The sequence below is a fragment of the Panthera uncia genome, chromosome F2 (genome assembly GCF_023721935.1).
Source record: "Panthera uncia isolate 11264 chromosome F2, Puncia_PCG_1.0, whole genome shotgun sequence".
In the NCBI taxonomy this organism is placed as follows: domain Eukaryota; kingdom Metazoa; phylum Chordata; class Mammalia; order Carnivora; family Felidae; genus Panthera; species Panthera uncia.
In genome coordinates this window covers 29868404-29895867 of record NC_064812.1, presented here as the reverse complement: position 1 = coordinate 29895867, position 27464 = coordinate 29868404, and the positions used below count along the sequence as shown (strand labels likewise).

Below are 27464 nucleotides of genomic sequence, written 5' to 3'. Positions count from 1 at the left end.
ACATCTGTTTACAAAATAGTTAACTGAGTATTTTAAACACACTGTTGAGATGTACTGCTCAGGAAAAAAAATTCCTTTCAAAATATTACTGCCCACTGACAATGCACCTCATCACCCCAAGAGCTCTGATGGAGACGTACAATGAGATTAATGTTGTTGTCGTGCCTGCTAATACATCATCTGTTCTGAAGTCCACGGATCAAGGAGTAATTTCAAGTGTTATTATTTAAGAAATTCCTAGGGCTATAACTGCCATACACAGTGATTCTTCTGTTGAATCTGGACAAAGTAAATTGAAAACCTCCTAAAGATTCACCATTAAGATGCCATTAACAGAGGCGCCTGGGTGGCCTAGTCAGTTGAGCGTCTGACTTCAGCTCAGGTTATGACCTCGCAGTTTGAGTTCAAGCCCTGCGTTAGGCTCTGTGCTGACAGCTCAGAGCCTGGAGCCTGCTTCGGATTCTGTGTCTCCCTCTCTCTCTGACCCTCCCCAGCTTCTGCTCTCTCTCTCTCTCTCTGCCTCTCAAAAATAAACAAACATTAAAACAATTAAAAAAAAAAAAAAAGATGCCATTAAGATTATTTGTGATTCATGGGAAGAGGTCAAAATATCAACATTAACAGGGGTTTGGAAGAAGTTAATTCCAAGCCTCAGATGATTTTTAAAAATTCCAGACTTCAGTGAGGAAGTAACTGCAGATGTGGTAGAAATAGGAAGAAAACGAGAATGAGACGTGGAACTTGAGGATGTGACTGAATTGCTATACTTTCATGGTAAAACTTTAACAGATAAGGAGTTGCTTCTGATGCATGAGCAGAGAAAGTGGTTTCTTGAGATGGAATCTACTCTTGGTGAAGATTATTGAAAATGACAACAAAGGATTTAGAATATTACATAAACTTAGTTGATAGAGCAGGGACAGGGTATGAGAGAACAGACTCCCCATTTGGAAAGAAGTTCTACTGTGGGTAAAATACTATCAAACAGCATCACATGCTACAGAGAAATTGTTTGTGAAAGGAAGAGTCAATATTATGTGGGAAACTTCATTGTCTTATTTTAAGAAATTGCAGCAGCTACCCCAATCTTCAGCAACCACCACCCTGTTCAGTCAGGGGCAATTAAAACTGAGGCAAGACCCTTCATTAGCAAAAAGATTATGATTCACTAAAAGCTCAGATGATGGTTAGCATTTTTTAGTAATATTTTTAAAAAATGTTTATTATTCATTCTGAGAGAGAATGAGCACACATGTGAGCCAAGAAAGGGGCAGAGAGAGAGAGAGACAGAGAGAGAATCTCAAGCTGTCAGCATGGAGCCCAATGTGAGGCTCGATCCCATCAACTGTTAGATCATGGCTTGAGCCGAAATCAAGTCAGACACTCAACTGACTGAGCCACCCAGGTGCTCCATTAGTAATATTTTTAAATTAAGGTATGTACATTCTTTAGACATAATGCTACATTGCACACTTAACAGACTAGAGACTATATATACTGGGAAACAAAAAAAATTCATTCAACTAGCTTTTATCCCAAGTAAGCTCCACACTCAGTGATGAGCCTGACATAGGGCTTGATCTCATGACTCTGAGATCATGACCTAAGTAGATATCAAGAGTCAGATGCTTAACCAACTGAGCCACCCAGGTGCCCCCATTTGAACAGCTTTATTGTGATATTCACTTTATTACAGTGGCCTGGAACCAAACCTGCAGTATCTCCAAGGTATGTCATATATTACTTAACAGTTAACACAGAAATACAAAAATATTTTTGAAACGAGTTTATCTCCATCTGGAAATACACCTTTCTATATTTTTCTTTAATATCAGGAAATAAAATTATGAATAGTAACTGTAAGAAAGTTAATAAAAACTTTAAGAAAAATATTAAGATCTAAAATGTTATTTAACAAAGTAGAATGGCTTCAAGAGTAGTTGGCAAATATCTTCTTTTGTGAAAAGTCAAACTAATTCTCTAAAGGAAAATTACATTAATGTATGCTCCAACATGTTTATCACACACATTCAAAGTATTACTTCCATACTTTATTTTTATCTACAATTGAAAACCGGTCCAAGAATTACTCTAGAGCAGCTTTTAAACTTCAGACACACACCATATCTCATAAACTGTTCAACTATACTAAATTAAATCCCACCACAGTAATCTTTTATGACAGATGTTGCATACTTTATGGTAAACAGATTGGTAACTTATCCTACAAATCTATACGGTTGTATATAAACTGATAAAAACATTCTTTTTTTTAATGTTTTTATTTATTTTTGAGAGAGAGAGAGAGAGAGAGAATGAGTGGGGGAGAGGCAGAGAGAGAGAGAGGGAGACAGAATCCAAAGCAGGCTAGAAGCTCTCAGCTGTCAGCACAGAGCCCAATGCAGGGCTTGAACTCGTGAACCGTGAGATCATGACCTGAGCTGAAGTCAGACACTCAACCAACTGAGCCACCCAGGCACCCCTAAAAACATTCTTTATAAAGATATGCATTTTTATAAAGATATGACTATCACATGTGTTTAGTCAAGAAACCTATCAACTGAGAATGTTCCAAATCACTAATGGAAAAAGTTGTTTAATAAACAACCATTGGTTCTAGAATATGTACTATTCTCTTGAGCATTTAAAATGTGTCCACTTTTGGACAGAAAGGAGGCCGGAGACCAATCTCCCTGGTCCCCCCAAAAAGGACAGAATATTAAATAATTTTAGATTAATTAGAAGCAGAGAAATAGGTCAGCACAAACTTGTGAATAGAATACTGTGTCATAATTAGTATACAGTGGGGAAAAAAGTCTACTTTGCAGCTTAAACATATTCCATTTGCAGAGTTAACAGGGTTCACTAAAGCTTTAATCTAAATTACTCTGGGATTTTCCAACACACAATTTATAAATTATGTCCATGTCATTCTCATTACTCTATTTTTCTTCAAAACACCTATCATAACTTATAATTTTGTCTTTATTTAATTTGCTTCTTCCTCTGGATTTAAAGTTCTGAGGCTGTGCTCACTACCTTCTAACCAGTGCTTGGCCACAAGAGGCACTCATTCACATCTGCAGTATTTTCTTCTTTGAAGACCTATACTAGTTATACTGTTGCTAATTACATCATAATCATGACACCTAGTGTGTCTATCCTCTCTGGAAAGTTGAACATTACCTTTTAAAAAAGTTTTTGCATATTCTTCAAGTAACAAAATTATAGAAATGGTTAACAGATGAGAATGTATCAATATCAATACACTGGTTGTAATATTTTACTACAGTTTGTGAGATATTATTGCGAGATGTTATCACTGGAAATGTGAACTGTGTAAATGGGAAACTGTGAAGAACAAAGGGGATTTATTATTTCCTACAACTTCATGTAAATCTATAATCATCACAAAATAAAAAGTGTAATTAAAAACGGGTTTTACATCAGAATTACTTAGAGGAGCTTTAAAAAAACATAGTCCTTCTTTATTTTTGTTTATTTCATTTTAAAAGCTTCCCACTTGATTCTAATATGCTGTCAGGACTACAAATCACTAATTCAGAGCAATGTTTCCACCAAAGGCTGAGTGCACCTGGGAAGCTTTAAACCCAGATTCCCAAGCCTTGATCCCAGAGATTCTGAAATCTATACTTTTTAAAATTTAAGTTAATGTTGTTTTAAGTTCTCCAGATGATTTTGATGTACACCTGGGTTAAAAACCTGTATTACAGGGGCACCTGAGTTGCTCAGTCAGTTAAGCATCTGACTTTGGCTCAGGGCATGACCTCCTGGTTCCTGAGTTTGAGCCCCACATCAGGTGAGCTTGAGTCTAGCTTCAGGCTCTGCACTTTCTCCCCCTCTCTCATGGGATTCTCTCTCCCTCCCTCTCTCTCTCTGTCCCTTGCTCACTCACATACTCTCTGCATGTGTCTCTTTCTATCTTAAACAAATAGAAACAGAAACATCTGGATTACAGAACAATGAGTTTTTTCTATGTACTATTTAAAGGTAAACATTAAGCTCTGTTGGTCATTACCATGGATTTCAAACCCTTAGAGTCTGCATTTTGACATTTTCTGTATTTATAAAAGCCCAACTTAAATGTTTAACATTATTTTAAACCATATTCCAAACCCATTAAAGCAGCTTTAAAAAATGAAAAACCTAACCCCTAGACTAAGTCCTACTGTACACACCCTCCACCCTGCCAATGAACCTTACAGAGATCTCGTTGTTGCTATAAGACAACTATTTCTTTTTCACCCATAGCTATACTTTCTGCTCTGCCCCTATCTTCTTAATTCCTTACATACTAAAAATACTAAATCACTGATTTTTCACTCCATTACTTTAACAGGATGTAAATGTGTGCCTAAAAAACTGGCAACTTGATGCAGTGGTTCTCAATCCTGGATGAGCTTTGGTGAATAAACACTTTGAAGGTATAGGGGAGCAGCTCTGTTAGACATCACAGCAGAACATATCCAGAAAATCTGATCCAAAAACTTTGAAATGGCTTCAGGAAATCTGTATTTGTAAAATAAAATAAAACTCTATGATTCTGAGACACAAAGTTAAACAGTGACTTACGGTTTCCATCTTTATCCTCTGGCTTTTAGTGAAAAGACTAATGATAAATTAGTCTCAATCTGATATTTCTAAAAATATCAACTGTGCACAATGAAAAAAAAAGAATTTATAGTGAGGTATAATACAATGAATGTCAGAGATCTATTAGTTCAGGCTCCGTCATTAAGTAAGAACTACACAGCTCAATGTCTCTGAGCATTAAGTTTCCTAGCTATAAATAAGGGGCTAGAAAACAAAGGAGTTGTACTGGATCTGGTTTTTTGTTTTTTGTGGGTTTTTTTGGTAAAACTGTGTTTCCAGAAGTCTTAGCATCCACCGAAGTGCTTCGGTAGTCAGGAGGAAAGCTGAACAGAGGTACAAGCTAAGCAAGCATAAAGGGACTTTAATTTGACTTATATATACACAAATATATATATAATGTCACATTTGAAAACAAGTTCTAACACACACACACAACACACACGATTTAAACCATGGTTCTATAATTTGAAATCTGAGCCACATGTAAAGTGTTCAAAAGCCACAAATGGGGATGCCTGGGTGGCTAAGTGATTTTGGCTCAGGTCATGATCTCAGAGTTGTGAAAACAAGCCCCACATCAGCTCCGTGCTGGGCGTGGAGTCTGCTTGAGATTCTCTCTATCCCTCTGCCCCTTCTCTGCCCTCTTTAAAAAAAAAAAAAAAAGCCACAAATGGACTATTGGCTACTATACTAAACAATATAGATACATAACATTTCCATCAGTGCAGAAAAAAGCCCTACTGTTGATGATTCAGTAACTGCACTGTTGGATCAGAAGCTCCCCAAGATTTCTTCCAACTCTAAAATTCCTTAATAATTGAAGAAAATGCATTATAATGTAAGTATTCAAAATCACCTGAGTTATAGAACATTCCACACACAGCCAAAAGCATTTAAACAACTGAAATACAAAGGAAATGCTATCATTATAAAAGAGAAAAGATTTCTGGACTTTAGAAAGCCACTAGAACTTTAGTCTGAAAATGCTTTAGACTTTGTCTAAAGCTACAAAAAAAACTACTGGGATCAAAGAACTACAGCATTCAAAGAAAAACATCAAAACTACACTGATACCAACTTTAAAAAATTATTAGGTAATGATAAAGTCACATAAAAGCTTATAGATGATGTATTTCCACTATATTATATCCTGTGAGCTGCACTTTTCTCTTGAGTACACAGGACAAATACTTTATTTCACTGTTAAGCATGGTAAACCAAATCTCAAAAAAGGAAAATAATGAATACAAAGTCGTCAAGTTAATAAAGGGAAGAAGCTAGAGCTGGAACAAACTTTGCTCATGGTACCTCAGTGAAAAAGCATTATTGTGGACAAAAACACAAATTCACTAATGCAAAGAAATCTATTCATTTAACAAGTATTTACTGAGCATCTCTAATGTACAGAGTCACCATACTAGGTACTAAAGATATAAAAAGGAGAATTTGCTTTCAAAAGGCTGATAACAAGGATAAATATAGTCCTAGGCAAAGCAAAACACCCAAGTGACCATATTCTAATAAGAAATGGGGGAAAGTCTGCAAGAAAAAACAAAATATTAGCATCCCTCTTTCATAAGACTGAATTATAAATCTCTAAAAAAAGAAGAAAAAGGGCATTGCAAGAATTGTTACCTATTGTAACTGCATCCCACATCTCTTTATTTCACAACCAATAACCAATAACATATTAGGAATATGCATGTATTCTTCAAGAGAATCAGATATTTTAAATTATGTCTGCTAGCTATAGTAAAGTACTAATAAAACTGGTCAAGGCTTTAATTCCCATAGGAGAAGCGCCATGATTATACCATACTTCAAACTGAAAAACCACTTCAATAACCACCCAGTAAAATTAGGCAAACAAGTACGGATGCCTCAGCAAAAACAAATGGCACTAAAGAAAAACTTTGGTCTACACACAATTCCAAAGAGGCAAACATTAAAGTAATTTTTTAAACATTTATGGAACATATTTACTGTTTGACTTCATCTGTGGCCAAACAGCACTAGTTATTTTTCAAATTCTAATATGTACAATTAGTTTCTAATAGGTTATATAAGTTTCACAATTTTTCCCCCAATAATTTTCTCACACAACAAAGGAAATGTGAACTGAAATTCACCATACTTTCCATGTTTCAACATTTTAGGAGGTCACAGCTTACTATATGAGAATTCAAATATATAATTAAATAAAACAAACTCAATCAACTGAAATGATTACCAAATGTAGTCTTTCAACAGTATTTCTGAATCACTAAGGGCTAATCTCTTCCTTATTTGAACTCCTGTTGAAACCATTCTAAAACGTTATTTTCTCTCTTCTCCCTATATGAGTATAACAGTACTTTTTAAAAAGGTACTCAACAATCAGAATACTGCCATGAAGATACCATTTTCAAAAATCATACTATGCCACACATATAGAAGCCAAAGAAGGTGTTTCTGAATCTGTACCATCCCATAATAAAAACAAAAGTTAGGATTTTTAATAAATCACTAGACTGTTTTCTTTCTCTTCTAAAGCAAAGGGAAATAAAACAAAAATCCAATTAACTGGAATCCTATTACGTATAATTTTACAGGAAATGGAAATTTCCAGGAATTTAAAAGTAGAAATACAAATCAAATCAGGGTGTTCTTACTTAATGCTGATACACTGGTGGATGCGACAGAAAGTCTCAAATATGAAGAGACGAGCATTTTCAATGAAATCCTCAAGACAAGCCACCAAGAAGAAGTCATTCACAAGTACCTATGTGTGTAAAGTGTAACAAAAAAATTAACAGCACTGACAAGCAATTTTCAAAAATGTGACCCAAAATACTTTCCGTGTGCTTTACTGCAATTCTCTTACCTTACATCACAAGTTATATACCACAGCACTTTCTAGAATACTATGCTCAAGCCTCTAACAATTTAACCAGAAGTAAATGAATGCTATATGAAAAAAAAAAAAAAAACACCTAATTTAAGCACTGCAGTGTTTCCTTTGTTCTATTGATGACTTTAGCAACCTTTTGACAAAGTAGTTTTGCCCTGCCCGTTATCCGAAATAAATGCTGTGTAGATAACATATCTCTTCTAGGTACTCAAAATCATTATGAAGACTAAATATATGCATATTTGTGAAGTAAATAGACTTGGAAATCTACAAAGGAGAAAAATTCAAGGGGTGGCTCCTATTCCACAGAAGGTATCATAATTAAAAGAGGGTATTTTAACTTCACAGTAATAACCAAGTGCCCCTTGGCCTCAGCCAGGCCTAACCAGCTACTTAGTGTATTGGCATATACCAAGACATAATACATAATAACACTACATATGACTACATGAATACAAATTATCACACTCGAGTCTATTTTATTTTGTCCAATGTGTGAAAATCACCCCTGGAGTTGTATTTACATGATAATTTTCTTGTCCTTAGGGAAATAAGATCTTAATCCTTCAACAAACTCTTTATATTTTGTGTTAACATTTGGGTTCAAAAATAAAACTGACAACTGATAACTTACCGATTTGGTAAATGCATTTAACAGGTAAGTTCTTAATTTCTTAAAACTCTACAAACTAACATTTAAAAAAGCCGATAAATCTAACTCAGCTGCTTGAAGGTACTTTAGTTTCTACCAATCAACAGAAGACATTGTGATAAAATTCACGCCCTTATACCTTGACTGGTTTATAGTAAATGTTCAGTACAATCATGTGAAAAATTCTAAAGACAGGCCCACTTATGAAACAAATTTAGAATCTCAGATAGAATGTGCAGTTCTATACAATCTTATACACACACAGGAAATACTTCACATATTCACTAATATAGAGTAAGATATGGAATCATGGGCATATGTGTGAATTTCTAATGCCACCGATGTTTTAACAAACTGTACTAACAAAAGCATACACATATGGCAATATTAAAAATGTCTACATCCCGCACATTTCTAAAACAGCAGTCATTTTAAGATTAATATATATTTTTGATTATAATCACTTTAATAAAACACTGCAAAGTTAACTTTTACAATAACCAAACATTAAATATTAATTTATAAGTAAAAATTCATACTTACTGATTCACATTCCCTCAGCTTTTTCTGAGCCCCATCAAAGTCAAAGTTAACATATAAGCACTCAACAAATTCCGTGATTGGGTCTTTATATGTGTAAGACTCCTGTAAAATTATGTCAAAGGTCAAGTTGGATTTGATTCAACACTGTTTGGTGGTAGACTGACCCTAGAATATCCCAATATTCCTAGTTTCTCCTCCTTTGTTATTAATTTCTAGCAAATTACCTATGTCATCATCTCAAAGCAATTGCTCATATCCTGATTTTAGGCCCAACCTTAAGCATATAATGTCTTCCAGACTGAGTTCTCTATATATTCTCATCCTAGAACCATTCCAAATGCTTTCAAGTTCCTCTATTGCCAAAAGTCTTCCTTACTCAATAACATCCCCAAGTATAAGGGCATTCATTCATAACCTGCTGAATTTGTCTCTTGGTATTTAATTTATCCTTAGGTCAAAACAGCATTTAAGTTCTTTTTCTAACCCATAGCGATTACGGAGAAACTGACTAAAAATCAACCAGCAGGGCTGCAGCTTTTGTATAACTTGGGGACTATTAATACCATATTCTATGCAGAGATCACTACTCTGCAATTAGGTAGGTAAGAGATCTCCCAGAAATGCCAGGCTTCAAATCTCCTTCACTCTGCAATAAAGGCAATGCTAATACACGATGTATGTTAAGTATCCACCTAGCAGAGAGGAGTAGTCATTCCATACTACATCTGGCATAAGTATATACTGGAATTAAAGACAGTAAATGCCCATTTGAGTATCCTGGGCTCCTCTCTATGTATACTTCATGTAACCTTTCTCCTATTTTTAAAACATTTTACCTTAAGAACTAAGGGTCCTACTTTAGAAACAGATGTTAGATCTAGTTTAGAGTTTTAAAAGTTAACAAAGATTTTAGTTTTGGGGGACACCTGGGTGGCTCAGTCAGTTAAGTGTCTGACTCTTGATTTTGGCTAAGGTCATGAGCTCAGGTTGTAAGATCCAGCTCCACATTAGGCTCAGCAATGGGCATAGAGCCTGCTGGGGATTTTCTCTCCCCCTCTCCCTGCCCTTCCCCTGCTCGTGTGCGCACACACACGCACGGTCTCTTTTTTTCTCTTATGATAAATAAACATTTTTTAAAAAAGATTTTAGTTTTTACCTGTTGAATAACTTTAACCAGATCTTTTAGTACCTGTCGGCGTTTTCGAACATCTTTGTTTGTTATGACGGCAGTAGTCAAATAGCGCAGAATATGTGGACACATTGTCTGTATTGCATTAAGATACCTAGGGTAAAAATATAAATAACTTTAATATTTTTAAGAGTTAATTATTAATAATTTACCCAGTTTCTCTAGACCTAATTTACCATGTGATTAAAAAAAAAAAACCACACACTTGAGCAGCCCATTAGATTGTGCTGTTTCAATAACCTAAATGTGACCAATTAACAATGATTATTATAAAGACCATCTCCTCCAAGAAATAAAAAAACCAGAAGCCTGAGGAGGACACCAGCTTGTATTCCCTAGTTTGAAGGGAAACAGAAGACTCAATTCAGAGGTAAATAATCCTATTACTATTGTTGAGTAAAAGGATTTTGGAAGCCCCCTATATACACTGTCAGTCTGTTTCAAAAGATTGCTAAGCTATGACTCTCAGTCATTCACCTTTTAAAAAAAAAAGTATGAAAACATTCTATGTTCAAATAAGTCCTCATAATCAGAAAATGAGGCACTTAAACAAATTAAAGATTCAAAGGATGAAAGTCTATAAACTACAGGGAGAAGGAAACTGTTATAGTATTATAAGGCTTTGGTTAAATTGGTAGCACTGGGAATTAGAAAGGAAGGATTAGATGTCAGACAAATGTCAGCAGGGCCTTGGCTAATATTTAACAAATCCTGCTATTCTGATGATCAGCAGCTGGCCACCCTCTGTCATTTGGGGTTTATCCTGTATTCCTCCTGCTCAATTTCCTTAAATAGCTCCCTAATTTTTACTCAAGAAGTACCTCTAAGTGTCAGGCACTATGCCAGGTTTGGAAATATTTGTCAATAAAGTCCATTCCTCTTGGCTATATATAAACCCCAAAGTACCCATCCAGCTCCACCTCCCACCAGACCATCATTGACCACTTCCTGGTTTTCTCACTTCTTAAAGTTCACTCCACATGGATTGCTCCCCCAAACATCCCTCTGAAATCCTCAACTCTGGTGTCCTTCAAGATCCAGCTCAGATACCTTATCTTCCAAATTCTTCCAGACTATATTAATAAATCTTTGTATTTCACCACATTGTAGATTCTCCACAAAATGTTGTTTGAACTCCTTAGAGGACTCTAGAATCTGATAATAATAACCTAACAATAATATTTAGTCCCTTCTTATATTCCCTCTAAACAAGGCAGGGTATAAAAACAATCAACACTCAAGAATAAAACAACTTCTAGGAAAAGATAACTAACATCAGTTAAAAGTTTCATCACCTGAAAAATTAAGCCTGAATTTTAGGCAGAAACTTTTTACATTGCAATCTGTTCAGAACAATTGTTTGTCTCAATACTCTCCTGCCAGAGATCTCATGCACAAGCACAAGGATGACTGTTTATCTCAGTATCAGTTTTGAAGTAAATAATTGTAGTAGACATTTCTGGAACTCACTCATAAACTTATCCATACAGCTTAAAAAACTATAAGTTTATTGTCTAAGATGTTAAACATATTTATTTTTACCTATCCTAACTTTGTATCACTGCACCATGTATATCTTCATTGTTTTTAATGAAGGATAACTTCTTAGGAAATTGTATCTCACTTTTTTTGAGATGGTAGGGGCTAGCAAAACTTTTGTAAAAGTTTTGCAAAATATTTTAGGTTTTGCAGGTCAGGAGGCACAATTGAGAATACTGTACAGGTTCTTATATGAAAAGAAAACAAACTTCCAAAATATGTTAGTCAAAATATTAATTGTTGAGTATAATTTTTGTAATTCATCTACTAATGAGAACAGAAATTATCTATTGGGGATAATTTTGTTTAATTGCATTCAAAGTTACAAATCCCTAACATTAAAATTAGTTGCAAATGTTTATCTGTAACTGTTGTTCTGTAATGAAATTTTACATACTCAGTCTTTATAAATGTTTTTCATGAATCTAGTACTACCAAATGCTGATATCAACTGACAGAAATGATTTTAATTTAGCATATTTATCACCTGAAAGGCATTATGGAATTCTGTCAAATTCTTGTTATGATATTGCCCTTTAGCATATCATTACACTGCAGATAAATCATCTCCAATTCAATAGCACAGCTAAATGAATTTTGAAATGGAAATCTCCTTTGTACTTACAGTGAGGCCTAAAAGTTCAGGAATTGCAATTTGAGCTTGAAAAATATATCTGCTGCAAATTTGTGTGGGAATGAAGGTTTCCCTTCTTGTTTTAACATGTGAAAGAAAGGCAAAGAGATAAAGCCACTGGACATTACCTTTTTTAAAATTTTGGACATTACTTGTTATTCATGCTATGTTAGTTGTCATCATTGTGACAACATACTGCAATATAGTTCTTCAAATAAATACTATATTTATAATATTTATAATATTTTATATTTTTATAATATATTATAAATAATATAATATTTACTATATTTATAATATTTTAGGGTGAATTAAGAAACAATAACAAATTACAGTAAAAGTTACTTTCCAGAGCCACCCAAGGCTTGATAATAAAGATTGAGGGCAATTTTTCTCATTCAGAAAAATTTCAATCTTGCCCTGAGCAGAAAAAAAAAAAAAATCACATTAAAACTTTGCCATTACTAAGCTATCTAAAGGTTAAGTAGAGAAAGTCAGGATATTCTGTTTCTGACAAAAGTTCATGGACTGAACACAGTTAAGTCCACATGAACAAATGAAGTTCACAGTTGACTAAAATGGTTCAAAATTACACCACAGATTCAACTATTTTCCACAAAGTGTCTAGAGACGAACAATGTACTGAATAACCGTATTTTGAACACTTCTCATTTTTCCCTCCACATATATTTGCAGATTCCACTTCAGGTTGTACTAAATTAGTGTTTTACCAACTTTGAAAATATTTTCACCTGTAGTTATTCCACAGACGATTCATAAAGGCGTATTCTTCAGTCACTTCAAATCCAGCTATGATTCTTCAAACCATACTAATAATATCTATTAACCCATCAAGAGCCAAGGAAAATCACTAAAAATCATATGCCTCGTTTTTTTAATTGATTATTGATGTTGCTCCAAATATCTTCAACTCTTGAGTAACTGTTCTCACCAAAAAGCTAATATTTTTAAACACGTCTATTTTTTCTGGACATTATTTCTTTGGCTGCTGCAACTGAACATGATTTAGAATCACCACTGGTAAAATGGCTTTCCCTGCATGGCCATTCAGAGACTTACTTTGCTTGAAGCCTCATTTTCATTAATTGTGAGGAAATTCTGCTATGAGGAGATATTCTGCTTTAAATTTCCTAGTTTTTCTGATAGTTGCTTTGCTGTCAGTTGGAATATTACAGTCTTGCAATGTGAATTAAAATATATTCTTTCAGCATACCTATAGTGTCAGTTTAATGCTTTGCTTTCTAATTCAATACAAAGTAATCCCACTCCACTGTGCCTTAAGAGTACCTCTGAAGTCGACTTTTCTTGTTTTGACCTGAGTATGCATTGGGAATAAAATGTTGCAGTATGACAATATTCAGGACCCTTGAAACACTGGCCGAGCGTAACTGCAGCATCATGGGGATTCATAGTGTACTGAGTAGCTGTGTGAGGCAACAAGAATGCAACAATGCATGATCTCTGTCACAACTCTCAACTCCCCCTTATAGTTCAAAAGCAGCCAAAGATGTTATGTATATCAATGAACCCAGCTATGTTCCAATAAAAATTTATGATGGACACTAAAACTGTAGTGTCATATAACTTGCAGGTCATAAAATATTCTTTTTTCAATCATTTAAAATGTAAAAGACATTCTTAGATCACAGGCCATAAGGAAAAAAGCAATGGGCCAGATTTGGTCCATAGTCCAGACTGCCAGTATATAGCACTACCGTGGCTCTGGACTTCCCAACATAGCAGGGACTCCCTATCTTCTAGAACTGAAGTGATCCTTCCTATGTATGTATGTATATGAATCTACACACATCAATACATAAAAAGGGGGAGTGCAGATCAAGAGAGTAACTCTTATGAAGTTAGTTTACCATCTTAAAAATTTACAATCTTGTTGAATCAATGATGATATATTTTAGTTTAAATCCAAGCAAAACCACAGATGTGCTTAACAGTCTACACATGACCACTGTGCTCTTTTGTTCTGTTTCTTTTTACTATCTCCTTTTCTGTCAACTAAAATTTAAGGGTCAATTTTCATCTTCACCGCACTCTTCTAACTTTTCCAGATCTCACTGATAGCTGTGATACCTACAGTGTATTTATAATGCACAATACATCTGTACTTAGTTAAATGTTAAGCTACTTCTTATTATTTGTTTGGATTATAAACTATTTAAGAACAGAGGCTGTAACTCCATTATTTCTGAAATTTAACTTTATTATTTTTTTAAAAATAAGAGCATCAATATTTATTGTATTCTGAAGTATAATTTCATAATAGGTAATTAAAGATATTTTTGTATATTATTTTCTCTAGTACAACCCTGTTCCAATTGTACAATTTTATGAAAGTTTTTTTACAGTGTTTTCTAACTGCAAGTTAGATCATTTAGTAATCAAAAGAAAAATTTCCCAAAATAAAAAAAATTAAATATCTATCATGTGCCCATGCTACAAGAAATAAAGAATAAAAATTCTGCCCTCAAATATGCTTATACTATAGTAGGAAAATTAAAGCAATTATAAATTGTTTATTTTGCAGGTATTAAATAATTAAATACCAAACATAAAGTAGACACTATATACAGGACTTAAGGAAATAAAGCTGAGCTAGATTTTGAAAAAAGGCAGGCTTGAATACTTACAAACAAGAGAATAAGGGCATTTCTGGAAAGACAGACAAAAAACAAAACAAAACAAAACAAAACATGAAAAAAAACAAGGCAGGGCACTTACTAGAACCTCAAAGGATGAAATTTTACTTTTGCTTTTTTTTTTTTAGATGGACACCTTAAAAGGCCATTATCCTGAGCTAGAATAGGTAAAATACCTACATGAAAAAGTGCTTTCTTAGCAGGAATGACTAGAAGTTGACAACTTCTGAATACCACCCAGTGGACTATAAAAGTAAAACTTGCAATTTCTTAGGGTATTTATGTTATTTTTATTATGTTATTTCATGTTACTATTTTATATTTATTTTATTGAGTGTTAAACATTCAGAGGAGTGTTTAATTCAAACTGAACTTTGAATCTTTCTTTTTACAACTGGAGAGTAATAACTAGAGCATTGTATTACAAAAACATTCTTTAATAGCATCTACATTTGGTGGCAAAGCCTCATCTCTAATAGCCTATGAACACTTCTCTATCTTAAACCAGATACCTTATCTTATATATAATGTTACATTTAAAAGTTCAACATTTTTAAAATGTGTAAATCATCTCCATTTTAGATTCAGAATAAATTATGCCAGAAATGGAAATATATATGATGCAAGATACTTTATTTAACCTGCACTGGCATCTAAACTTTCACTTCAAGAACAAATGTATTAATTATCAACAAAGTACTTTTATATTTAAAAAAAAAGCCTAAAGTCCACAATCTATAAAAAACTATCAATCTAACACAATTTTATCAATTAATATATCCAGCAAAACACAATGAATTGTTATTACTGTGCTACTAGAAATGGAAAACAGGAATATACCTTCTCCACTAATTTCTACTATTTATCAAAGACAACTGAAAAGCACATTGAATATAGACATACAAATGACAGTAACACACTTCTTACTAGTAGCTGTTCTACTTAAAGAATATAAAATCCAGAAAAATAACTGAACAATAAACGATCTGTCAAGCCAACTGAGTATATTCTCATTTGAAAAAAGTGAGAATCAAGTAAAACTCAAAACAAGCCAGGAAGACATTACTAATGAGGGAGAAAATATGATGATAACCTGATCTAATGGCAAGTGAAAAGAATAAGCACAGTATTTTAGTAAAAAAAAGAAAGTTGTAATATTACTGGAGTAGTTTATTTTCCACATTTTGCTAACAGGCTGTTTCTGTTTAAAAAAAAAAGTTTCACAGTCAGGAAGTTCTTACTGGGGAGTTGAAACTATTCAAAAACTGATTTACAGTGACAGCTGCAACACTTGGTAAAGTCACTAAAATTCACTGAATTGGAAACAAACAAATAAATGAAATCTTTTTTGAGTATCTTAGGACAAATCAAGATAGTGGCATCATTCTATACCAGTAATCACTTTTTTTTCACTACCAGACTCTTACAGTTAAAAAAACAAAAACAAAAAAAGCCAGTTTCAACTATGTCCTTAATCAGGTAGTACAGATTATTAATTAAAAAAAAATTCAATCCCTGTGTACTAACCTTCATAATATTCTGTATGACAAAAGGAAGTATGTGTAATGCTCTTCTGCTGCATACTGTAGTTGTCACAGTTATCTTAAGGACAACTATATGATTGAACTGTATGCTTAACTGTGTTCCTCACAGAATACTATTTTTACTTGAAACAAAGAATGACAGATAAACCAAAGCTATTCAGAATTGGGTATTTGGTAGACATTTTCTAGAAAATAAAGTGAGCCTAAACTTTCAGAAAAATAAAAGATAAAATTAGAGCTTTCCCAAAAAGGTAGAATTTTGGAAAATACCTGTCACAAAGAGCTTGACTACTTTCCAATACTTTAAACCTTTTCTAATAGGTTTAGTGGTGATATTAATGAGTGATTTTTTTTTTTTTTTGGTATTGTATGTCAACATATCTGGAATACCTGCATAACTCAATGATTCAAGATTTCCCAAACAACCAATGCATGATGTTATAAAGTCAAGCATGAGTACAAGATCCATTAAAGAGCAAGATGGGCCACTACAGTTTAGAATACCAGTATAGTTTAGAATCCAAAAAACTGAATAAGGTTTCAGATTCCCCATTATAATAAACTTTAAAATATTACTACTTGTTGAGTTTTGTTAGATTAGCAAAAAAGAATATTCACAATTATCTGAAAAGGTTATTAAAACAGCTCTTGTCCAACTACATATATGTGAGACTAGATTTTCTTAACAAAATAACATCAAGGATTAAAGTAGATAGGAAAATCTAACATGCCAGCAAGTGAAAAGCCTGCAGAAATGTAAAACCGTGACATTCACAGTTCTCATTAAATTGTTTTTAAGTTATTTTTCAAAAAAAAAAAAAAAATCAACCGTAATCAATTTACTACTCGTCAATTATAAAATATATTTTTTAACTTCTCAGTTTTACTATCTCATACGGTATAGATATATATCAATACATTTAGCCAATAAAGACAAAATTACATTCAACAATTCTTCATGAAAAGGTTTCAAGACCATGAAACCTTTTCAAGCATGAAAAGGTTTCAAGACCAAAAAGTTTAAGTGTGATTCACTTGTAGCAATAACATTCCAAAGACAATTCTAATGTCAACTTTAAAAAAAATTTTTTTTTTACTATTTATTTTTAAGAGAGAGGGACAGAGAGAGACAGAGTGCGAGTGGGGGAGGGACAGAGAGAGAGGGAGACACAGAATCCGAAGCAGGCTCCAGGCTCTAAGCTGTCAGCACAGAGCCTGATGCAGAGCTCAACCTCACGAGCTGTGAGATCATAACCTGAGCTAAAGTAGAACACTTAACCGACTGAGCCACCCAGGTGCCTTGTCAACTTTCTTTTTTAATTAACATTGAATAGCTCCTCTGTTATTTACATTAATTTGACTCTTTGAGGGGGGGGGTTGAAGCTCTTACTAGATATTTCAACAGAGTCCTATTTGCCTTACAAAGACAGATGACTATCTCCCTATATACACATAACACTTTAAAATGTACCCAAATGGCCAATAATCCTTTAGTGGAATCACTGAAAGACAAAACAAAGCAAAACCACCTCAAAATTCCATCCTCATTTAACGGATGTGATAAGGTGTGTCACCTGGAGCATTTCAGGTTTTGGAAAGTATTGTGCAAGTATATATAGTATTCCTTATAATTTTTATTATATCATTTGACATACAAACCCATTTTCATTGCTAACTCTTTATTCTTGAAATGAAATTATCAGTTTTAATATTAATATAATAATAATTTCAACATTATATATTTGGTAATTTTATTTTCATCACCTTTATTGTGTTTGTCTGTACTTTCAATCAAGGTTTTAAAAGCTGAGTAAGTAATCAAAGCTATGAATTAATCTAAGTGTTTCTTTGACAGAGTTTCATGATTAACATTTATTGTCTTCTTTGTTATTTTTACAACTTGGAATGATTTCTAGTTTCACTGTATTCTGCCCAGAAACTACAATCTATAAAATGTATACTTTTTTAACCTTATTACATCTTAAATGGCAAAATGTATTCTTTTTTATATATGAAATATGGAAATATAAACGAAGAATTAAACCTATTTATCTAGAATAGCTTAAGGGTTTCTATAACCATGAACCTCTCTACCATACCTTAAAATTTTTTACAAATCTACTTTTTTTTAGTGCTCGCTTTGGCAGCACATATACGGATCTACTTTTTAGGAGGGGTTCTGGGGAATTCCTACTCCTTTGGGAGTAGGAACATCCCAAGCTCACCTCATCCTACAGATACAACTAAGTAATACCCAAAACAGTGTATATAACCCAGAAAATGACCTAAGGACTGGCAGAACAGACTCTCCACAGCTCAATGTAGAAAAGAAGCCTCATCGAAATGGGTAAAAAAAAGCAGAGACGTGGGTGGGAGCTAAAGGGACCTAAGGGACTGTCCATAAAATGGAGGGATGCCTTGGGCGTGAAGAATGGAGAGAAAAGGACCCTCACACCAAGCACTCCAGGCACAGAAGCGTGAACAGGCAGGACAAACTCCCATAACATTTGGTTTTGAAAAACAGAAGGGTGGAATTTCATGACCTGTTACATTGGCTCAACACCTGAAATTTTAAAATGCAGTGGTGTGGCTCTAGGAGAGCCAGGAGAGGGGAATCAGAGTCCCCACCCTTAAAAGAGACAGCACAACAAACAGCTCCTAGGAGATACAGCATAAAAGCAGCAGTTTGAAAAACACCTGGGGTATGCAGGAGGAAGATTTGTTTACTAATCTCAGGGCCTATGCTGGAGGGCAGGAATCATGGGAGAATTCTCTAGGAACAAAGGAGCTGGCAGGGGCCATTTCCCTCTCTTGCCTCCCAGCCTAGGTACCTGGACACCTGCAAGGAACCAGTGCCGTTAACACTCTCCACCTAGCTGGCTAACATGGTGTCAAGCGCAGACATTCTCCTGTGGACACACCCTCTCCAGCCAGGTCCGGGTCTCCTCCCACAGCAGATAATGCACAAAGCTTCCTGACACTTGCATCCTCACCCAGTCCACCCTCTTCTGAAAGCCCACCTCCTCCAGCTCTGCCAGTCTCCCTCCCAGGAGGCTGTAGACCACCTCCCACAGCAGACCAGCTAGGACCTTGCAAGCAAGGAGTGCCTACTCCCTCCAGCAGGAGTTTTCTCAAGTGGCTGTAGGCTCCCACAAGAGACGCATGCAAACCTTATCAACTACCAGCACTGAAAATGAATCAGTAACCAAAAACTTCCCAACAATCAAAAATCCTAGAAGGCTGCATAGGTGAAAATTTTACCACATTTAAACAAGCTAATACCTATTTTTCTCAAATTATTCCAAAAAATACAACAGGAAGGACAGCTTCCAAATACATCCTTTGAGGCCAGCATTATCCTGATACCAAAATCAGATAAAGGCACTACTAAAAAAGAGAACTACAGGCCAAGTTCTGTGATGAAAATAGATGCAAAAATTCTCAACAAAATATTATCAAACCAAATCCAACAGTACAAAGAAATTACTCACCACAATCAAGTGGGTATTCCTGGAGGCAAGGGTGATTCAATATTTGCAAATAAATCAACATGATACATTACATCAATGAGAAAGGATAAAAACCATAATGATCATTTAATACATGCAGGGAAAGCATCTGACAAAGTACAACATCCATTCATGTTGAAAACCCTCAACAAAATAGGTTTAGAGGAAACGTATCTCAACATAATAAAAACTACATATGAAAAACTCAAGGATAACATGAACATTACACTCATTGGTGAAAAACTGAAAGCTTTCCTCCTAAAGTCAAGGAATAAGACAAGGATTTCCATTCTCACTGCTTGTATTCAACACTGTACTAGAAGTTCTAGCCACAGCAATCAGACAAGAAAAAGAAACAAGACATCCAAATTGGTAAGAAATAAAACTTTCACTATTTGCAGATGACATGATACTATATATAAAGCTTGAAAGACTCACCAAAACTACTAGAACTGATAAATGAATTCTATAAGGCCATAGGATACAAAAGCAATATACAGAAGTCCATTGCATTTGTATATATATTAATAACAAACTAGTAGAAAGAGAAATTAAAACAATCTCAGTTACATGTGCACCGAAAATAATAAAATACCTAGGAATAAACTTAACCAAAGAGGTGAAAGATCTGTACTCTGAAAACTGTAAAACGCTGATGAAATTAAAGAAACTAATAAAAGATATTCCATACTCATGGACTAGGAGAACAACTATTGTTAAAATGTGCTCACTACCAAAGCAATCTGCAGATTTAATGTAATCCCTGTCCAAATACCACTAGCATTTTTCACAGAATTCGAACAAATAATACTAAGATCTATATGGAACCACAAAAGATCCCAAATAGCCATATCAATTTTGAAAAAGAACATAGCTAGAGATATCACAATCCCAGATATCAAGATATACTACAAAGCTTTAGTGATCAAAACAGTATGGTACTGGCACAAAAACACACACAAAGATCAATGGAACAGAACAGAGAGTCCAGAAAGAAACCCACGACTATATGGTCAAATTAACTTCAACTAAGGAGACAAGGATATGCAATGGGAAAAGGATGGTCTCTTTCAACAACCAGTATTGGGAAATTGCAAGCACATGCAAAAAAAGGAAACTGAGCCATTCTCTTATACCATACACAGAAATAAACTCAAAATGGATTAAGGACCTAAATATGAGACCTGAAACCATAAAAATCCTGGAAGAGAGCACAGGCAGTAATTTCTCTGACATCATCCATAGTAAAATTTTTCTAGATAGGCCCCTGAAGCAAGGAAAACAAAAGCAAAAGTAAACTATTGGCACTACATTGAAATAAAAAGCTTCTGAAAGCAAAGAAAGCAATCAGAGAAGCTGAAAGACAACCTAGTGACTAGGAGAAGACATCTGAACAATGATATATCTGATAAAGGTCTTAGTATACAAAATCTACCAAAAATTTCTCAAACTCAAGACCAAATAGTAGTAGTAATAATAGTAATAATTTTTAAACGGGTAAAAGAGGGGCACCTGGGTGGCTCAGTTGGTTAAGCACCTGACTCTTGGTTTCAGCTCAGGTCATAATCTGCTTTGGGATCAAGTGCTGAGTGTGGAGACTGCTTGGGATTGTCTCTCCCTCTCTCAGCCCCTCCCCCACCAGCGCAGCATGTACGTGTGCACACACACTCTCAAAATAAATAAGTAAACATTAAAAAATAAGTAAAAATAAAATACAGATGGCCAACAGAACATGAAATGATGCTTAACATCTCTCATCAAAAAAAAATGCAAATCAAACAAAAGTAGGTATCACCTCACACCTGTCAGAATGGCTAAAATAAAAAACACAATAAACGACAGGCGTTTGCGAGGATATAAGAACTATGCACTACTGATGGCAATACAAACTGCTGTAGCCACTCTGGAAAACAGTATGATGATCCTCAAAAAATTAAAAATATAATCACCATTTGATCCAATAATTTACCCAAAGAATATTAAAAAGCTAATTTGAAAAAATATATGCACTCCTTGTTTACTGCAGCATTATTAACAATACCCAAGTTATGGAAACAGCCTAAGTTAAGTAGATAAAGAAAAAATGTAGTACACACACACACACACACACACTGTAATATTACTCAGCCATAAAAAAGGACATCTTGCCATTTGCAACATAACAGTAAGTGAAGTAAATCATTCAGAGAAAGGAAATACCATGATTTCACTCAAGTGCATTTGAGAAAAACAAAGAAAAAAAGAGATAAACCAAAAAACAGACTCTTAACTATACAGAAGTGGTGGCTACCAGAGAGGTGGGTGGGGAGATGGGTGAAATGGGTGAATGGGATTAAGAGTACACTTATTGTGATGGGCACTTAGAAATGTATAGAATTGTTGAGTCAATATATTGTACACCTGAAATTAATATAACCTTGTATGTTAACTACACTGGAGTTTTTTTAAATAATCTACATTTTTGCATTATTTGCTTTTTGAAAAGTTTGATTTTTATCTTAACACTTTCTGTAATCTCAACTGAACTACCTTTGTATTTCTAGTATCCATAACAAACGGTTCTACTAATGAATTAAACATATGCTTTTAAAACTTCATATGAGCCATAAAATTGTCAGGAATTAATCTGTATTGTTTCCCTCTTGTTTGTATTACATAATTTTCACAGTGGGTTTGAATACTTTTATTTTTCTTTTTTTTTTTAAATGTTTATTTTTGAGAGACAGAGAGAGAGAGAAAGGGAACAAGCGGGAGAAGGGCAGAGACAGAGGGACACACAGAATCTGAAGCAGGCTCCAGGCTCTGAGCTGTTAGCAAAGAGCCTGATGCAGGGCTTGAACTCAGGAACTATGAGATCATGACCTGAGACAAAGTCAGACACTTAACCGACTGAGCCACCTAGGCGCCCCTGAATACTTTTATTTTTCTTGTTTGCATGCTTTTCATTACTTGGAAATATTCAAAAAGCCTACCTATTTAATTTAATGTTCCTTTCTAAATACAGACGTAACTGCAAAAAACACAGAAGAGTGGGTCTACTAATAAGCAGTACCCTGGAAAGCCAATTCCTAGTGATTCCAATGGCTTAATTTAGGAAGAGCTGCCCTTATCCTTAACCCATCCCCTAGGTGTCAGGATTATAGCCACATATTACAGGCCAAAGTGTGGGTTAAATTTGCTCTTCATGGCAGGTTCATCCTCGCACACCTGATTTTGGGGATACCAATCAACTCTTAAGACAATCTTACAGGTTTTATTAATCAGGAGAGAGACAAAATATTAATGTTTGTGTTATTTTTAATCTCTTCTCATTTGAATGCATGTTTGCTTAAATCTCCATAAATAACAAGAAACATATCCTTAATTCTTGTGTGAAATTCTTAGAAAACATCTTTTCTAAAAGATGCATAGTTTAACATTAAAAACAGATATGTAGCTATTTTACCAATCAACATTCCCAAATTTCTTGCAATGATTTACTAGTCATTTTTCTGGATACTCAAGATTTGTCCATTATTGTTGTGTCTCAATCACTGCATGAGATAGATTGTAATTGTCAGTATCACAAGTAAATAAGCCTTTTCTAAAATGTAATGATTGCACAAAAGTACTTCCCAAAAGGTACCTCTCAAGAATCACTGCCCTGAGAGGATTAAATAAACAATTCACCACAGCAGAGGGAGATTAATCAGTTTAATCTCTGGTAAGAGAAAGCTACCAAATAAAACTTGAGCAGAACTTGATAAAAACATTAACATACTTAAATCAGAATGGGGGGTGGGGGTAGGAGCACAGTGAGAAGTACTGATCTGAAATGGAATCAAGAAAAGAGAAATAAAAAAGCAAATCTAGGAAATGCCCATCCAAATGTTGAGAGTAACATATGTCAAAAATGTTCATGATTTGGGGCGCCTGGGTGGCTCAGTCGGTTGAGCGTCCGACTTCAGCTCAGGTCACGATCTCACGGACCGTGAGTTCGAGCCCCGCGTCAGGCTCTGGGCTGATGGCTCAGAGCCTGGAGCCTGCTTCCAGTTCTGTGTCTCCCTCTCTCTCTGCCCCTCCCCCGTTCATGCTCTGTCTCTCTCTGTCTCAAAAATAAATAAACGTTAAAAGAAAAAAAAAAAAATGTTCATGATCTGGCCCCAGTGCAATAGTCCTATTGTGAAGATAGATATACTAGGCCAGCTTAACCTGATGGTGCCATTAACAGTCCACCCACATAATTAAACTTTGCATTCTGATTCTAAGTACTCATAAAGCAATCTTATGTTTATTACACAGCTTCCTATGTGTTAAACCTATAGGGTGAGAACTCTTACTACTTACACTTCTCATAAATTACTGATGGTATTCTGGTTTTACACATCAGTCTTTCTGAGGATGGTTCAGCTTCGATCTTCATAAATCTACCTTTAAGACACTACCAAGTAAAGCTGCTGAGCTTTCTATGCTAAAAGCCAGAACAAGTATTACACCTTGTAGAATCTTATTTTAGTTTACAGTTATTTTGGGCTTTGTCTTTTTAATCTTTTGCATTAGTCTTTTACTTAATTCAACATACAGACTATGATTTATATAACTTTCCAGATTATAAACAATTTATCAAGGCATCTAACAAACAGCAAATAATATCCAAATACAATTATAATTTTAAAACTATATATATAATTTTAATAATGAATTTCCCACAAATATGATTTCTTTAAGGTATAACAGCTAAGAATGAGGCTATTATGAACACATTAGTGAATAACGTGAATCTAGAAGGCATGCTTAAATACTATAAAATACTATAAAATATCTCAAATAGAAAAATAAATACAATGTTATAAAAAATAAATTTTCACCTCTTGTCATTTATATTTAAAATGGGATGCAGGCAAAGATCAAAAATTGTTTTTTACCTAATGCCATGTAGGGTTTTTTTTTTCTTTTTTTCAAGGAAAGAAAAACATAATTTCCTGTTTCAAAAACTCCTCTGCCCATGTTTAGTTTTAACATACTGGGTCACCATGTCATTTATACTGACTAAATACATTAATATTCAATTTACATTGCAATGTAAAATAAAACAGGTCTATTTCTGTTAAAAGTACGTTTTACCAAATTCAGGGGAACATTTAGCATCTAATGCAGAGAACAGAATATACACCATTTAAAACTGGCTCCCTAATTTTCCATAAAAATAATTACTGGCATTTCTCAGTTCGCTGAATATTATTTATCTGTATTACCATTAACAACTTAATTTCTCTTAAATTCAAAGTGCTACTGATTACAGTAACAATTTCACTGAGGAGGTCAAATATATTAGTCTGAAAAATCTTACTAAAATGAGCATTTGAAGTATATTTATTAATCAAAGTCACATTTATTAATGGGACTCAGTTTAGATTATCTCATCAATTTATCCAAATATATTGCCACAGATATTATTTTCAAGACTGAAAATTACAAAAATTAAAAACAGGTTGCTCAATCTTCACTGATGTTTTGTATCAGAAGGGTATTACACCAACTATTTCTGAGGTATACTTTTATAAATTAAAATAAATATGCATTTTAGACAAAAATGTTAAAATCTGATAATTTGACAGACAATAATGAATAAAAATCAAGTGAAATAGAACTACATCTTCATTTAGGGTAAGATATAACAAAACCTATGGCTCAAGTGTTTATATCAAGTTTAGCTAACAAGATAGTCAATATATGGCATACCATGAAACAAATGCTAAAGTGTTATTGCAATCTTGGGCTATATTTATATAAGCACATGTACAGGTCAAGAAGCTAATATTGCCCCAGTAACCTATAAAACTTAAGTAACAAACCTAGAATTCTGAAGATTCATATTTTAAGAAGGCTATGGATAAACTGGCATTGTTATCTAAGAAAGGCAACCAAAATACTAAAGAGTCTGAAAAATTAAATATTGATAAAACCATAGATATTTAGCCTGAAAGAAGAGATAAGGAAAAATTATCTTCAAATATCTGAAGTGTTTTCACAAAGCAGTCTTGTTTTCTGGTGTTCTAAGCAAATAAGAAGATTCAAAGGCACCTAAGCTCAAATGGAAAACTAAATTTAAAAAAATGATATAGCTAACAATGTTCATAAAGCAGTAAATTTCTCATCACCAAAAGATGGATAATGGAGCAATGATGATATAAAGGATTCTAGGATGTATATATTTCTTCTAGTAATTTGGCATGGAGCCCTAATTCTAAAGCTTTAATTAATATATTAATTACCTGGGATCTTGTTAAGATGCAGATTCTGATTTAGTTTTTCTAGGGCGAGGCCTAAGATTCTACATGATGCCTATGCTGCTGGCCCAGGAAGCACACTAAATAGCACTTCAATGAACTTAAAGTATACTTTTTTCAAAAAATTTAGAGTTACGTGTAAACTTTAATAAGCAAATCTACCACATGAAGGGAAAAAAGGTTGACAACAAATTCAAATGTTAGAAGTACATTTTTAAGTTTAAAAAAAAATCCGTATTATTTCATATGACTAAAACCAAATTATATAGTAAAATAACTTACTGTGGCTGGTAAAGGAAGAGATCAATAATATTATCACGCCCTTTGGGGTGGTTGAAGAAAACAAAAAGAGACCAGTGGATGAGCCATGTTCGCTGCTGAAGAGACTGAAGTGGGGAACTCACAGACTATAGAGTTAAAAAATAAGTATATAGGAAATATTAATATGAGAAAGAGGCAAGAGAATAAAAGAATAAACACTGATCTCAGAATTTTAGTTAAAAATGAGAACCTTCTGAGGCATACCCTAGAGCCGTTACGATCAAAGTCCTAACCCCTGGACCCTCTACTATCTGCACAAATCTCGACATTAGAAATTATCTCCCTGTTCTGAGAGATAAATTCAATAATTCTGCTAAGCCAGAAGCTGTAAATTATACCCATTTCAGAAAACATTTTAAAAGCAGACTGAACTAAATACTCCATAATAAGTGCTTTTATTAGAAATAATTATAGATGAAAACTGTCTTATTGAGGACTTATCACTGAGATGGCACTAATAGCATTACGCCATTTTCACTGTACAAATAAAAAAGGCACAGTAGCTGTAAGAGAAATGAAAACAGTTCTTTTCTCTAAGAGCCAAAAGAAGTTTGATAGTTTCTCTCAAGGAGATTCAGTGAAACTAGTCAATCCACTAACCCACTGTGAGTTGTATGTCAAGTCAACAAAAGCTAATCTGAACAGTTTCCTTCCTCTCCCCACCTTTCTATTTTTTAAAGTACACAGTGTTTTCCTCATCAGAAAGTATGAAGGTCACACAGAAATTTCAGAGAATCACCATGGAAAAATGTAACTCACATTATTATCTATGGTCTCTTTTAACCGTGTAAGGTCTTCCATAGCTGCATCCCAATTCTGCATTAAGATCTCAGAGGCCAGTTTCCCCCAGAGTGAACTCAAAGCGTTTCTATCGGTTGCTGGAACCTGTTTAGGCAATCATAATTAATTATATTCTGAGTACTCTGGAAAAAAAAGATGCTGTACATTTTATACTTTACATATCTATCTTGCCTACTAAAAGACCTGTAGCTTTCTACCCCAAACTGTAATTATCTAAGTTCTTATTGGTTCACATTGGCTAAACTGATTCAAACAGCTTCCATTTAACTTGATTTACAAAAAAA

General features: G+C 34.2%; 1 protein-coding gene across 3 annotated transcripts in view; it reads right to left on the bottom strand.

The window, feature by feature from the left end:
* EIF3E (eukaryotic translation initiation factor 3 subunit E) overlaps positions 1-27464 on the bottom strand; it is a 94462-nt gene that overhangs the window by 11087 nt on the left and 55911 nt on the right. For all 3 annotated transcript variants that reach the window (XM_049633521.1, XM_049633520.1, XM_049633519.1), the window contains exons 6-10: positions 27139-27264; positions 26341-26465; positions 9856-9982; positions 8700-8801; positions 7266-7375 (exon numbers count right to left, since the gene is read on the bottom strand). In XM_049633521.1, coding sequence (XP_049489478.1) covers positions 7266-7375; positions 8700-8801; positions 9856-9982; positions 26341-26465; positions 27139-27264 — 590 coding nt within the window. The remainder of the gene's footprint in view (positions 1-7265; positions 7376-8699; positions 8802-9855; positions 9983-26340; positions 26466-27138; positions 27265-27464) is intronic.